The sequence below is a fragment of the Melospiza georgiana genome, chromosome 17, assembly GCF_028018845.1.
Source record: "Melospiza georgiana isolate bMelGeo1 chromosome 17, bMelGeo1.pri, whole genome shotgun sequence".
Taxonomy (NCBI): Eukaryota; Metazoa; Chordata; class Aves; order Passeriformes; family Passerellidae; genus Melospiza; species Melospiza georgiana.
Window position 1 is genome coordinate 7410166 of NC_080446.1, and position 14044 is coordinate 7424209.

The 14044-nt window shown below is 55.8% G+C and overlaps 1 protein-coding gene across 3 annotated transcripts in view; it reads right to left on the reverse strand.

Moving 5' to 3' along the window:
• Positions 1-1915: 1915 nt before the first annotated feature.
• NOL4L (nucleolar protein 4 like) overlaps positions 1916-14044 on the reverse strand; it is a 61819-nt gene continuing 49690 nt past the window's right edge. For all 3 annotated transcript variants that reach the window (XM_058036274.1, XM_058036276.1, XM_058036275.1), the window contains 6 exons: positions 9476-9747; positions 8900-9085; positions 8617-8808; positions 8407-8529; positions 7945-8146; positions 1916-5155 (listed from right to left, as the gene is read on the reverse strand). In XM_058036274.1, coding sequence (XP_057892257.1) covers positions 4956-5155; positions 7945-8146; positions 8407-8529; positions 8617-8808; positions 8900-9085; positions 9476-9747 — 1175 coding nt within the window. In that variant the 3' untranslated portion in view covers positions 1916-4955. The remainder of the gene's footprint in view (positions 5156-7944; positions 8147-8406; positions 8530-8616; positions 8809-8899; positions 9086-9475; positions 9748-14044) is intronic.

The window sequence follows — 14044 nt, forward strand, 5'->3', positions numbered from 1 at the left end:
TGTCCTGATGATCAAACCAGGAGATGGTATCTATACAGCGCTTGAAGAGGAACATTTATGGATGCAAAGGTTTATTATACTTAGTGAATAAAGCTGATAACGAAAAATCAGTATTTTCCATGAGGGAGAACTTTGCACAAACTTCAATGAAAACTTTTTTTTTTTTTCTTTTTTCTTTTTTTTTCTCACAAAAACCAGACACTTCACAAAATTAATTTTGTCAAAATATAAGTTAAGCATAAAACTGGTGCCTTGCCCCCTTTGCGAGTGCTGCCACTGCTCTCTCTGGTACCCACGCTGTCTGTTACGGAATGGAAAGCACAGCTTATGTCAACAGGAATGAGAGATGGTTTGGTTTGGTTTTTTTGTCTTCCTTTAAACACCTAAATTTAGATCCCGCTCTGGTGACTGATGGCACCAACCTCTCGCACAGGGCCTGGGGCGAGGGGCAGCGCTGGGGCCAGCAGCACCCAGGACAGTGGAGGAGAAAGCCCTTTTTGTTATACAGTGTTTATTAAGTAGATTCAGTCTTATATATGATATACAGATTCAAAAGAAAAAAAAAAAAAGGATTCCACATACTTATGAAATCAGTGCATTTAGCAAGTAATACCATGGAGATAACAGCTCGATTAACAGCTCATTGGTCTTTGTTAAGTGAGGGGACAGGGAGTTGGCCTGTGCTAATCATTCCACAAACAGAACAGAATTAAGTTGCATCACATATATAATAGACACACATTCTAAGAATTAAAATATTAAGCCACATTTACTGGAAAAATCCACAGTATATAACACAAATAACTCTTATCAAGCTCGTTGAGGAGGAAGTGCTCATCTGCTTAAGAGCCACATGAAGTTGCATAGGTGCCTATCTGCAAAAATATCATTTCCAAAGGAATCAATTGATTAAGCAATAAAGTGTCACCTTAGAAGCTGGATTAAGTGCCATACGCTTTCTGTCTGAGCCCTCGGGGAAGCAGCAGCTTCCCAAAGAGCCTCTTCTGCCTCGCTGGGAGCCTCCCGTGGGACCGCGCTCCCACCTCCACCCCAAGCCAGCAGTGGCTTGGGTGAGCTCACCCCTTCCCTAAAGTATTCCCAATTCTGCTCAGGAGTGTTTCCCCCTGCTCCCCTACATCAGCTGGACCCTACGGGCAGCACTGTGTGCTGAGGAGGATGAGGAGGCAGCAGCACTGCCCAGATCTGGTGCTTCAGAGCCCCGGATCAGCTCCCGATTGGAATTGCAGCCAATCGATAAAACTACTGGGGGGAAATAAAATACAGCAGCTTGTGCAAAACCCAAAATTGCTTAAAGGGCGCGTGGGTTGGGTGGGGTGTCCCTGGGGCGGGCGCGTGGCGTGGGTGGGTGAGGCTGTGGCTGGGTTAAGCAGATGAACTGGGTGAGGGGCAGCTTCCTCTTCAACAGCAGGTCTGGCAGAACACACGGGGTCGGGAGTTCTGTACATGTAAACAGTACACTTTCACTGAGTCCAAAATTAGGAGCAAAAATACAAAGGTTCACATTGGTCTTAGGTAGATACAGGCGAAGAACTGAGCTGTGCAGCTCCGAAACAACCGAACAAAAGTTTCTAAAGCACCACTAAATTATATAAAAATCAGACCATGGACGGATTGTAGTTGGTGTCTGGTGAAATACTATGCTACCTTGTAAAAAGTTTTACAAAAAATTACAAATCAAAAGTATATTAACCCTCTGAGTTCAAAGCAGCATTTTTTTTTTTTTCATTAACTGGTACTAAATCCGACGGCCGCTCCGGCAGGGAAGTGGCCCTTGGGATCGGGGAGGTACAAGTTACATCTGCTCACAACCCCGGGAACGCTCTCCCATGGAGAAACAGCGTCATGGGAACCGCACATCCAGGGCAGGGTGGGTGTGTTGAAATAAAAAAAAAAATTTAAAAAAAAAAAAAAAAAAATCTCTTTTTTTCGACCAGTGATCAGCTTTTCTTAACCAAACCCAAGACCATCCAGACCATTTGCTAACCCAGCATTCTCCTTCCACCTCTCAGATATCTGGAAAGCCGGTGTATTCTGCTCCTGCTCGTTCCTTCTTGATGAGAACCTGGACTAGCAATTCCTGACCCCGTCCTGCCCAGTGAGAGCGCAGGAATGTGGCTGTGAACAGTCCTGGAGCACAGGGAGAGCCACGGTGGAGCACGGAGCAGCTGCAGAGCATGGAGATGTCTGTGGAGCTCATGCCAAAGGAACCAGAACGCTGTGGCTCACCAAAAAAAAAAATTAAAAAAAAAAAAAGAAGAGAAAAAAAAAAGAAGGGGAAAGAAAAATAAAAAGATCCCTGACAGAAATTCGGAGTCAATCCCGTTTGTTTTAAAACTTGTCCCAGATGTGGCTGTCACCAGGGCTTTGGGAATCTGAGTCTGTACCATTCAGCTGCAGGTATGAATCAGGTGCTGGGACAGGGTGGTGTTGGGCACCCTCCTCACGACGCGGCCTCGGTGTCCTCTACAGCAGTTTGACCACGAGTGAGAGCTCCTGAACTTCCACGTGTGCCGAGACAGGTTCAGAGGTGATCAGGAATGACTTGGATAAATAAAACTTAACCCAACTGTGGCTGTTGGTGGTCTGTCCATGTGCCCCCGGGTTACCTCTGTTTCAGTACAAACTGATGGCAAACTTATGGCTAAAGGTTCCTCTGCCTCTGCCGAGGAGGGAGGCACCGGCGTGGCTGGGGGACCACGGAGAGGGAGAATCCCGGGACAGCGATTGTCTCTGCCTCTCCTGCCTGAACGGTAAGACTTTCACAAATGGCTGCAGTTACAGATTTTGTCAAAGGTTTGTTACTTCATGGTATTCACACAAAAATAAATATTTACATAAATTCCAAGTATGGGAGGATGCAGTGGACAAACCAAGCAGGCTTCTGAAGTGCTGGGGAAAGCGTTGAGTCTGAGCCCTGGCTGGGGGCTGGCGTGCCCAGGGCACCCTCCCCACGCTCGGCAGGAGGGGATGGGGGTGGCCACGATGCTCCAGGCTCCAGCATCGGGTCAGGTCTAAGAGCCACCATCACCTTGTCTCTGCACTGATCCCTCAGCTGCACCCCGCGGCGAGGGGCTGGGTCCCTTTTCTCCAAATGCTACGGAAAGTTTAAGGTTTGGGGAAAACAGTCAATGCAATGTTGATCCCTTCTGCTGTGGGGCCAGGCACACCTTGCCTCAGGAGCCAGCAGCTTTTTCTGTTCTGAGACTAACAGCAGGGTAAAGTTTTATTTTTCTTCCAGTGTGTGGATCATCATAGGGTACAGAGGGTACAGGGGAACTGCCCGGGCCCACTCCTGGCCGGACCAGCGGCTGCTCAAGCCTGTGCCACCAGCATTGACCCCTGGAGCTGCAGCCCCCGGCCGCTGGCTCCAAGTGGCCAAAAAATAAGATAAAAACTGACTCCAAACCAAGAAAGTTCCTACCTACAAAACAGCTTTACACTTATCAGATTTCTATCTCATGGTGTGGACTTCAGCCAGGTTGGGGGGGCTGCGGGGGACAGGGAGCAGCGGGACCCTCGCTGGTCTCTGCACAGCTCCAGAGCACGTTGCAAGGCTGGGCTGGGCTCAGCACCCCTGGCCGGAGCGAGGTTCCTGGGTTAGCAGCACTGGCAGTAGGTATTGCACTGAGCAAAACGAAGTGCATCGTCGTGGGGGGGTGGAAACAGGGCAGAATGGTCATTGGACTACGGTTCTTCCACACTTTGGGAACCGTGGGCTTGTTCCAGGACTGTGAGCAGGGAGGGGGAAGGATCCTGGGCCCCGGAGAGGACTTTGTCAGTTCTGCTGCTCAATGCTGCCTAGAAGCGGGCGGTCACCACTCCAGCTGAGCTCTGGGCTGAGCCCTGGGGCTGCCCAGCCTCACACCCGCGGCACCGGGCGGTTCGGCCCCGCGCTCCCCGGCGCTGGCTGCAGACGGAGCGGAGCACGGCCGGGCGCAGCCGGACCCAGCCGGAGGTTCCAGCCTCCTCGGCACGATCCCCATGTCTGCAGCACCCGCTGACCCCCAGCACCGGCGCTGCCAGTCCTGGAAGAAGCCCACAATGGAGTGTGAGGTAGAGTACGGATGGTGACCGCAAGACAGTGTTTCTCAGGTATCTCCTTCCTTTCTTCCTTCCTTCTCTTATCTGCAATGAGTTTAATGAGTGTGAGATGTCCTTCCAGCCGGAGGTCTGCTGAGCTTGCCGAGTCTCTGCGGGAGGTTCAGACCCCACTGCTGCTACGGGACCTCTTAGAACAAAGGCCTAAGCAGGACGCTTGCGCTGCTGTTCAGCTCCCACCTACGCTCACTGGAGGCTGAGCAGCCTCGATGTCAAGGGCTGGATGGCAAACTTGCTCCCTGTGGGACAAGGGTTCACCAGAGAAACAGGCAGAGCTGCCTGGAAATTAGTAGTGTAGTGATATGGAATGTGTTATTTCACAGGAATAAATTCCTTCTGATCAGACAGACAAAAAACTGGCAATCTGTACAAACTCAAAAGAATCCATTTTCAGAAAAATAAATTACTAAGGGGAGAGGAGGGTCCATTTCTCAATAAATATGTGATTCAGCTCACCTAAGACTTGGAAATTATCCAGGGATGGGAATCTAACATTTGGGTCCACAAAGGTTATTCTAAATACATCTGCAGCCCCAAACCTCCCCAGGCTCCCTTCTGCCCTTCAAAGTCCCACATCCTTCCAAGCTGCAGGGTTGGCTTCTGGTCGGCTGGAGGCACGGCTGTTGGTACGGTTCCAAAACATGTCCTTGTGCCTGAAGTCCCAGGTGCTTGGAGTGTAAAAGAAAACAGGTCTTTAGGATCCCACCTTCTAAAACTACGTGTGCCCACCACGCGGCGGGAGGACGATGCTGGTCCTGAGCAGGACACCGCTGGGAGCCTCTCTCTAGCAGGTACAAATTGTCTCGTCGACCGAGGAGCGATGAGGACACGGGGAGTCAGTTCTGCTGTAAAATGAGGTTTTCCAGTTCGTCTGCAGAGCGGAGCAGGAACGCCGCCGACTCCCGGTAGCCGGCGATGAGCTGCCGCACGGCGCTGATCTCCGTGGGGCTGAGCTGCGCCGCCTGCATGCCCCGGCTGGTGCTGTTGGACGCAGCTGTGCTGGAGGCCCCACCTTTCATGCTGAGATCCGTCGGACCTGCCAAGGAAAAGGGAGAGGGAGGCTCAGGCACAGCAACACTCCCCATCCTGCTGTGATTCCAGACCTCTGCAGCGCTTGGAAGGTTCCCACAGTGCCTGGATAACGTGAGGAGCTCCTGATCCCTCTCAGACACCAGAGCAGCCACTCACTGCCTCTGCAACAGGAACACAGGTCCAGAGGAGCCCACAGAGATAATAAAAAGGTTGGAGCATCTCTGCTAGAGGGACAGGCTGAGGGAATTGGGGTTGTTCAGCCTCTACAGAGACCTCAGAGCTCCTTTCAGTACCTAAAGGGGCTCCAAGAGAGCTGGGGAGAGACTTTGGACCAGGGCATGGAATGACAGAACAAGGGGCAATGGTTTCACCCTCACAGAGGGAAGGCTTAGATGGGATACTGGGAAGAAATTATTCTCTGTGAGATTGGTGAGTTTCTGGCACAGGTTGCCCAGAGAAGCTGTGGCTGCCCCATCCCTGGAAATGTTCAAGGCCAGGTTGGACAGGGCTTGGAGCAATCTGCTCTAGTGGAAAGTGTCCCTGCCTGTGGCAGGGGGTTGGAGTGAAGTCAACTTCAAGGCTTCTTCCAAACCAAACAATTCTGCAATTCTATAAAGAGGCCTCAGAGCCAATATGACAAAAATCCTGTCCTGCAGCCTGGCTCACAGCTCTGTGAAGAGAGGGTCTGCTGGGAGGTAAGCCAGCTCATGTTGGCACCTGCACCATCAAAATCACCTTCAAGGTTCTGGTTTTCCCTCTGCATATGGGCAGTAATATCCCACATGGGTTGTGCTTCCCTGGTTTATCTTGATGAGTGACCCAGAAAGAAAGGCAGGAGAAAAAGTGGACTTAGCTTCATGTTGGACTAAGAGAAGCAAAACAAAGAGTAAGAAACACACAACCAATTGGAAATGAGGAAAGAAGTGCCAAGAGATGCACTAGAGATGTGATAGTAGTCAGAAAGAGGAGGCTGTTGAGGCTGCAGCCTGGAGGGAAGGAGACACTGAACTGATCCCTGGGCTGAAGTGCTGCAGGCTGATGGAGCAGTTGGTGATGCTGGAGAAAGGCTTTGGGATGGCTGAGCCCCTGCTGGGTGGCCTGACAGCCATGGGACACCAGGGACACGGAGCAAGGACTGGGTGTTGTGGCTGTTTGCAAACCAGGATGGGAGAATTGAGCTGCCCTGAGTGCAGCTGGGTGGCACTGGTGATGGTGGCAGGGAGGGAAGCTCATTGCCCCAGGCAGAATGGAAAGCATTCAAGGAAAGCAATGCTGGAGCTGCGGGAGGAGCAGCACCAGCAGAAGTGTTCCATGCCAAGAGAGCCAGAGCTTCAAAGTGGGGGAGGAGGAGGAGAAGGAGGAGAAGGAGGAGGAGGAGGAGGAGAAGGAGGAGGCTCTCATGCGAAAGCAATTTCACTGGGCAGAAAAGGCAGCAGTAAACTGAGCCTGAGCTTGTTTCCCAGCTCACCAAGGGGGAAGGAGCTGGGAGCAGGGATGTGGGCTTGAGCAACAATTGCCTGAGGTGGGGGATGGAGGGTGAAGACACTTCTGGGCAGCAAAGCCCTGCGGGGCCTCTGCTCAGAGGGAGGAGAAGATGCAGCTCCTTGCAGAGCGCTCTTCCCTCTCAAGGACTGGGCAAGAGCTTGGGAAAAAGACAACTGCAAATCAGAGGTTTAAAAATCCCCTAGAAAGAAAGAAGGCGAGGTGCTGCTGGGTGCTGCACCCAGGGGCTGTGTGCTCCTCCTGGGGCTGCTCAGGGACCGTCCTGCACGTTCACTGTCTCACATGGAGGAGCCCAAGGAGGGTGCCTGGCAGTGGGGACCGGGTGGCTGTGCTGCTCTGGGGAGGAACCATTGCTGTGAGGATTAGGTCTCAGCAGCTGGAGGCCGGGACAGGATCTTTATTCAGGGTTAAGAAGCATTAGGAAGGGATGATAAGAGTTAATCCCAGACAGGCATCTCTCAGGCCTCCGGAAATCACATCCTTCCAAATCCTGGCTCCCGTCGGGGTGGGCTGGGGCTGGAGACCAGAGTGCACCAGGACAGGCAATGGCAACCCAGGGATTGCAGGAGGACTGGGCAAGGACTGGCAAGGGATCCAGCCCCTCCTGCCAGCACTGCTGCAGGACAGAGCCAGAGGGAGCACTTGGCCTCATCCCACACCTCCTGCTCCAGGTGTGGGCGAGTCACCAGGTACCTCAGAGCCTTCCTGTGTACCCTGCTCCAGGATACTCTGCTCTGTTCACTTGTTCCTAATCTCAAGCTCTGCCTACTCTCCCCTTCCACCTTACTGCCCTGCAGCATCAGCCCTGTTTTCTCAGCTGCCCCCAGGCAGTCTCAGCCCCTCAGAGCCCTCCTGAGCTGTGGCTGTGCCCCCCACCCTGTCCCCATCCCCGAGAGCAGAACTGCTCATACCAGCAGGAGATCAGGGCAGTGATATGCGCCCGCCCCTGTTAATAATTAACAGAGAATCTGGTATGAATTCTCCTTTTTTTTTTTAAGTGACACTCCTTCCCTCCACCAGTGCGACCCAAACCGTCCTTCCAAGTGCAGTTCAACAATTAACCACCTGCTGATGACGTGAGCAGAGCCACCAGAGAGAAGGGACAAGAGGAGATTTTGGAGCAGCTCTGTGCAGCGGTGGGAGAGGCGCTGCCAGGACTGGGAGCTCTGGGAGCAGCCCATGTTTCTCCTCCAGTAACCAGCTCAACCCCACACTGGGGATGCCAGGAGCCCCAGGTGCACTGGGGTGATGCCAGGGTGGGCTCCCCCTGCCCCTGGCACAGCCACTCACCATTACTGTGGTTGCCCGTCTGGAGGGATGTGGGGGGCTGCAGGCTGCCCCCCAGGGACCCGTAGCCACGGTAGCTGTAGTTCAGGCTTCCATTGATGTAGACTGGGTCTTGGGAGTAAGATGAAGCTGGCAGTGAGTAGGAGGAGTGGGTGATGGCTGTGGAGTCTCTGGAGTGCTGCTTGTCTAGGGCGATCGGTTCGTCCTGCACAGGGGAAACACAGACCTGCTCCAGCGAGGAGCCTGGCTGTCCTCTGTGGCCAGCAGGATGGACAGTGCAGAGATGCCTGGTGTCCTGCAGCTGCAGTGTGCCCAATCCAAACCAGCATTCCCATCCCCACTGGCCTCAGGACACACCACAGGGCTCTGCTCTGCAGCCCCTCAGACTTTCAGAAAGACTTCTGACCCCACCATGGGACACTGCCAGCTCTGTTTCCCGCCCACCCCCAGCTGCCAGCACTGTACCTGCGAGGTCTGGTAGATCTCCAGCCGCATCCTCTTGGCTGCTTTCCGCGTTTCGCTCTCACAGGCGGCGGCCAGGATGTTCTCTGCCATGGCTGAGGTCAGGTGGGGCGGCGTGGGCCTGGTCTGCAGGGACACAAGCAGAGGGGCTGCTCAGGGATGTGCTGCTCTGGGCACTGGGACTGAGGGCAGGGCACTGGGGTGGCCACTCACCATCTCCATCCCGTTCTTCTTCATGCGGCGGCAGGACTTGAGGTAGGTGCGGATGCGCTTGCGCGCCCGCTCCTGGAACTCGGGGAACTGCCGGCTGCAGGACTCGATGATGGCCTGGATCTTCTCCTTGGGCTGCTTGGAGATGGGAACCATCCTGTCCAGGTTCTCGTCCACAAAAAGGCGCACGAACATCTGCAAATAGAGAAGAGACGAATGGTGGGAATGGTGGGAACCCTGAGACGGAAGGCAGGCGGGCTCACCCTCCCTGTGGAGCTCTCCTTACATTGAAGGCCTTTAGCCTCTCTGGGTCCATCCCCTCCGAGTCATTGATCTTATCATTGTCTTCATGGTCATCATGGTCATCATCATCTTCATCAGCTGTGGGGGCCCTGCCGACAGTCAGGTCCTCGGGGCAGCCGCTCACCTCTGTCTTGATGGAGTCATAGCTGCCAGAGCTGTACGGCGGGGACTGAGAGGAGACAGGGGTTACAACCAGCAGCTCTCACCCCATGCACCTGCCCTTTCTCCTTGTCTCACTATGTCTGACCCCTCCCCTGCAACCCAGGGAGATGAACCCATGGCCAGGTGTGTCACCTCTGCCTGCTTTGGGTAGGGGGGAGCATGGTGGCCTCAGCCAGCCTGTGATAACTTGGTGGCCCCATGACAGCTCTGGCTGGTGGGGCCATGGCTCTGCCTGATCCTGTGGCAAACACTGCCTGATCCAGCATGAATGGGCTCTTTGTCACATGGTGGCTGTGGCACAGCTGGTCGGGGGAGGTGAGCCCACTGCAGTGCCCAGCCCTGGGGCAGATGGGCTGTGGGGCTGTCCCTGGCTCTCCCAGAGCATCCCAGGCCGTACCTCTGCTGTGGTCTTCACCCCGTACTTGACCCTGCTGCGCAACCCGTCGGCACTGCAGCTGTCAGACTGGTAGGAGGGGGTGATGTGGGCAGGGGTGAGCTTGTCACAGAGGTTGATGGGCTGGTCCTCAGCAGAGGCAGTGAAGTCCATGGGGGCTGCGGTGCCATTGCCGTTCATTTCGGGGAAGGCGCTGTCGCCCTGCGTGCTGCTGGAGGTGGAGGGGTTCAGGGTGGAGGAGCCATTCCCGCTGCAGCTCTCTGACGAGGAGTCATCTGCAAGGAACAATGTGTGTCACCCCCTTGGCACCCTACGTCCTGGGCTCACTTGGTGGCTGAGTTGCCACTGGGAGTCAGGCTGGCACTGCTGCACTTTGGGCCCTGGGATGCAGCAGGTGCTGGTGTCCATTCCTGCAAGGTCATTGTCATTCCCTCATCTCTCAAAGCACACCAGGTGTTGCCATGCCCCATGCCCGAGCCACCCATCCCTCTGCAGGTGACAGTCCCAACGCCTCCGCCCTCGTCCATGGTGCCTAGGCTTGAATAAGAACTTTGGAATTTGGTCCTTTTCAGTTTCTGTTTGCATTGCAGGGAGGAGAAAGGGGCACTGCCTCTCCCTGCCAGGTCCCCTGCCATCCTCCTGGCCCAGTTTGGGGCTGGGTGCAATGGGAAGTGACAAGTTCCAGCACTGGTGGTTAAGGAACATGCAGCTCTGCAGAGTGCTGGGCCATGGGGATGACACACAAGGACAGGCTCACTTGGGTGGGAAAACCCTGAATCCATGCTGCCTGGAAGCAGCATTAGGAGCTCTGCTCACAGCTAGCACCACCCAGCAAGGCTCCTCCTTGGCATGCTGCTGCAGGGAGGGGACAGGGGCTGCATGATGTCCTTCCTGTCTCACTCAAAGCCTAAGTGACCTACACCCTACACTCCTGTTCCCAGTTTCCACATGCCCTAGAGCCATCCCCACAGCACATGCAAGGCCTTTTCCCCACCACACCAACAGGTCAGGGCCCTGGCAATGGCAGTGCCACACACACCCAGTGCACAGATCTTGGCTGCATTCATTCACACCCCAGGCCCTGACACCATCCCCCTGCCTGTGCCTGCTCCCACCGTGGCGTCTCCCCAAGAAGAGCCCAGCAGTGGCAGAGAGCCCAGCACTGCCTGCACCCACCCTGCCTGCACCTGGCCAGGGAGCCCTGCCCTGGGGCCAGGCACGACATTTCAAACTGCTCAGCCTGTTCCCTTCCCTCCCCCTCGCCGCACTAAATCCTTTATTTCATTAGGTGCCTCTGCGAGAGGGAAAGGGCGAAGCACGTGGGAGCCGCTTCCTGCGCCAGCGTGCGCCGGGCGGTGAACAAAGAAGCTGTCGGCAGCGAGGAGCAGATGGCCGTCCCCAGTCCCCACGCCCGGCCCGGCCACCCTGGGACAATGGGCCGGGGCTCTGGGGCGGCCGCAGCCCCGGCCGATGGCTGCTGGCACATGGGCGCCAGGTCCAAAGGTGTGCGGGAGCAGGGCGGCGGGATGGTGCCCAGCTGCTGCCATCCACCCTCCTCCTCCTCCTCCCCGTGCCAGCACCTGCGGGAAACTTTCCTGCCAGGCTGGGTGAGTGCTGAGGTGACCCTGCGGTGGCCCAGGACTTTGTATCCCTTAAAATAAACACACTTGAGGACACTGGGGCATCCCGGCCGACTGTGGGGCCAGCCAGGGCTGCCGCCGCGTGTCCCCAGTCACCCCGGCAGCGCTCCCTGCCTGGCCTCGCGCCTGCGCCAAGGCGGCTCCTGGCCCCATGAGCCCCTAAATTAAAAGGGGCCTACTGGAGCTCCCCGCTCAGCAGAGCTCCCTCCCCCTCCTTTCCCTTGTGCTGATCCACTTATTCGTCTGAGCGATGACCAGAGCTGACCTAATCCCGGGGTGGTGTTTGTGTGCTGAGTGCTCCGGGCCGGTGGCAGGCGTCACCCGCCCCACCACGGGGCTGGGTCCTGGCAAAAGCCCTGGGTGCCAGCTCTCTGTGCCAGGGAGTGCGGGGCTCCAGAGGGGCTCAGCAGGAAGCACTTATGCAGGCCCACCCTCCAAGCCAGCTCTCCAAAACCAGCTTCATTCTCCTATCAAAGTGTATGCAATGGTGGGGCTGCATCCCAGACCACGTCCACAGGTTCCTGCAGCATCTGGAGGGGCAGGATGTTGGGGGCACTGCCACCTCTGCCCCCCACACCCCTCTTGGCCCAGGGCACTGGTCTGGTGCTGAGCCCCCCAAGGTTTTGGTGTCCCTTGGCACGGGTGCAGGAGCAGTGCTGGCTTGGCTGTGGCCCCAGCAGGAGCGGGCAGGTGGCCGGGGGCACAGAGGCCTCCCTGCCCAGGATGGCGGCTGTCCCTCCCCCAGCACTGCTCTCTGCGCCAGGGGAGATGGGGCTCCCAGAGGGAGGCTCCAGTCTCATCCAGCGATGCCTCTCGGAAGGATTAAGGAGAATTATTCCCAAGCACGGAGGCACGAGCTGTAGGCCAGGCCCCGCCATCGGCCCGGGCACAGCCACAGCAACAGTGCTGGGCCAATCGGCGCCGTGGCCAGGATGATGGTAGGGACCTCCTCCCTCAGCTCCCCTGGCATGGCTGCCTGCACCAACAGGACTGGGGGCCCACCATGGCACAAAATCCCTGCCAGGCAAGGGCACCAAGAGAGGCGTTTGCCTCTCTGGTCACCTGGGAGAACAATGTGCAGGTGCCCTGAGCGTCCCCAAACCTGTCCTGGGCATCCCCAACCTCCTGTGGGCACCCCTGCAGGGATGAAAGCATCCTCAGCATGCTATGAGCAACCCCAGACATCCCCAGTCTGCCTTAACTACCCCCACTCCCCCTGGGCATCCCACTCTGCCCTTGCCCATCCACCTCCAGCCTCCTCACAGCCCCCAGGTCTGGCCCCCCATTCCTGCAGGCAGGGACAGTCCTGCAGTGGCTGCTGACACCAGACAGGATCCTGGGGGTGACACCTGGACCGCCCTGATTCCTCCACGTCTCAGGTTTTCTTTTGTGTCACACAAAACACACACAGCAGCAGCTGCATGTCAGGTTTCCACCCGATGCTGCTGCATTTACGAACCCTGGGTTTGCTACAGGCAAAAGACATTGCAAACAAAGAGGAAGACGTCTCTAGGAACCTGCCAGGTGGGATAAGGAAATGAAATGGGAATCTAATATCAGTAGCCAGCACCTACTAAAAGAACAATTTAGTTTATACGAGGATGGATGTATGTAAATAAAGAGGTTTTTTAACCCACGAGCTACAGATATTTTCTTATTTCTGTATTTTTACATGTTATGCTCTAACAGAAGTTCCACACACAAAGTGGTGGGTTAATCTCACTATTGTGAGCAGAGAAATGGTCACAAATTCAAATTGGTGAATGCTTGGGTCCAAGTGAGAATGGCCTCAACCAGCTTAAAAATGCAGATGAGCTCAGGAGGGAACTGCAGTCTCCTTGTTGGGGTGGATGGGCCAGGGATGGGGATGAGGATGGGGATGGGGATGAAGCTGCTCCCTGGGCAGCCTCACTGGGTTATCTCCAGCCCACAGCCATTCCTGAGAGGAGCTGGGGAGCGGGACCTGTGGGAGAGGGAGCAGGAGCATTCCCACCCTGGGTGCTGGGACCATTTAGGCTCCTGCCTTGCTTTGGCAGCTGCGTCAGGACTCTGAGCAGTGGTGGGGCTGTGTTGACCACACTCCATTTCAGCAAAACCCACCAAGCTCCTGAGCTTGAAGAGGTTTTCCTCATCTCCCAGCAGTGCCCAAAGCACATGTCAGGAGCCGGGCTCCAGCAGCAGCAGGCGAGCAAGGCCAGGCTGTGCAGCCATGAATATATTCATTATCAACCAGCACGAGCCTGGTGAGCTCCCTGCTCACGGCTGGAGCTTGGCTGCACGAGGAGCCCCTCTAATGAGGATAATTGGGAGCCCCCCTGCTCCACCCCCGTGCCCTAATTGAAGCAGATGGAACTGCAAAAACAATGTCACTTCTAACCGGTTTGATCTTTCGGTTGGAAAACGGGACTATTTCGTTCTCCTGCTTAATCCCCTCGAGCTGGGGCTCCTTGGGCTGCACGGAGGTGGAGCAGCCCCTGGCACTGTGCAGGAGAGGTGAGGCTGGAGAGCCCAACAGAATCAGCTGGCCCTGAGGTCCATGGAGTGCTGCCCTCTTTGGCCCCTCTGCAGAGAGCACGACAAGACACGTGGTGAGGCTGGTGAGGTGGCTGTGGGGGAGCAGCCTGGTGCCTCTGCTGCAGCCCCGGCATCTCCCCGGCATCAGCCCAGGAGAGCAAGAAGCAAAATGGCTTCTTGGGCCGCGGTGCTGGGGGAGGAGGGGATCAGTCACTTATTAAATGAATTAATCAGGGCTCAGCGTTTTCATTTTGAAGAGGCTGCTGGATTATCCTTGATTTCTGTGGCGCTGGATTTGAGGAGATCAGGAGGGGAAGGGGCGATTTCCAACACCTGCTCCCCGGGAGATTTTATGGCGGGGAAGTGGTTGGGTTTAACGTCTCTGCCGGCGCAGGCCACCGCACCACTCTCCAGAGCA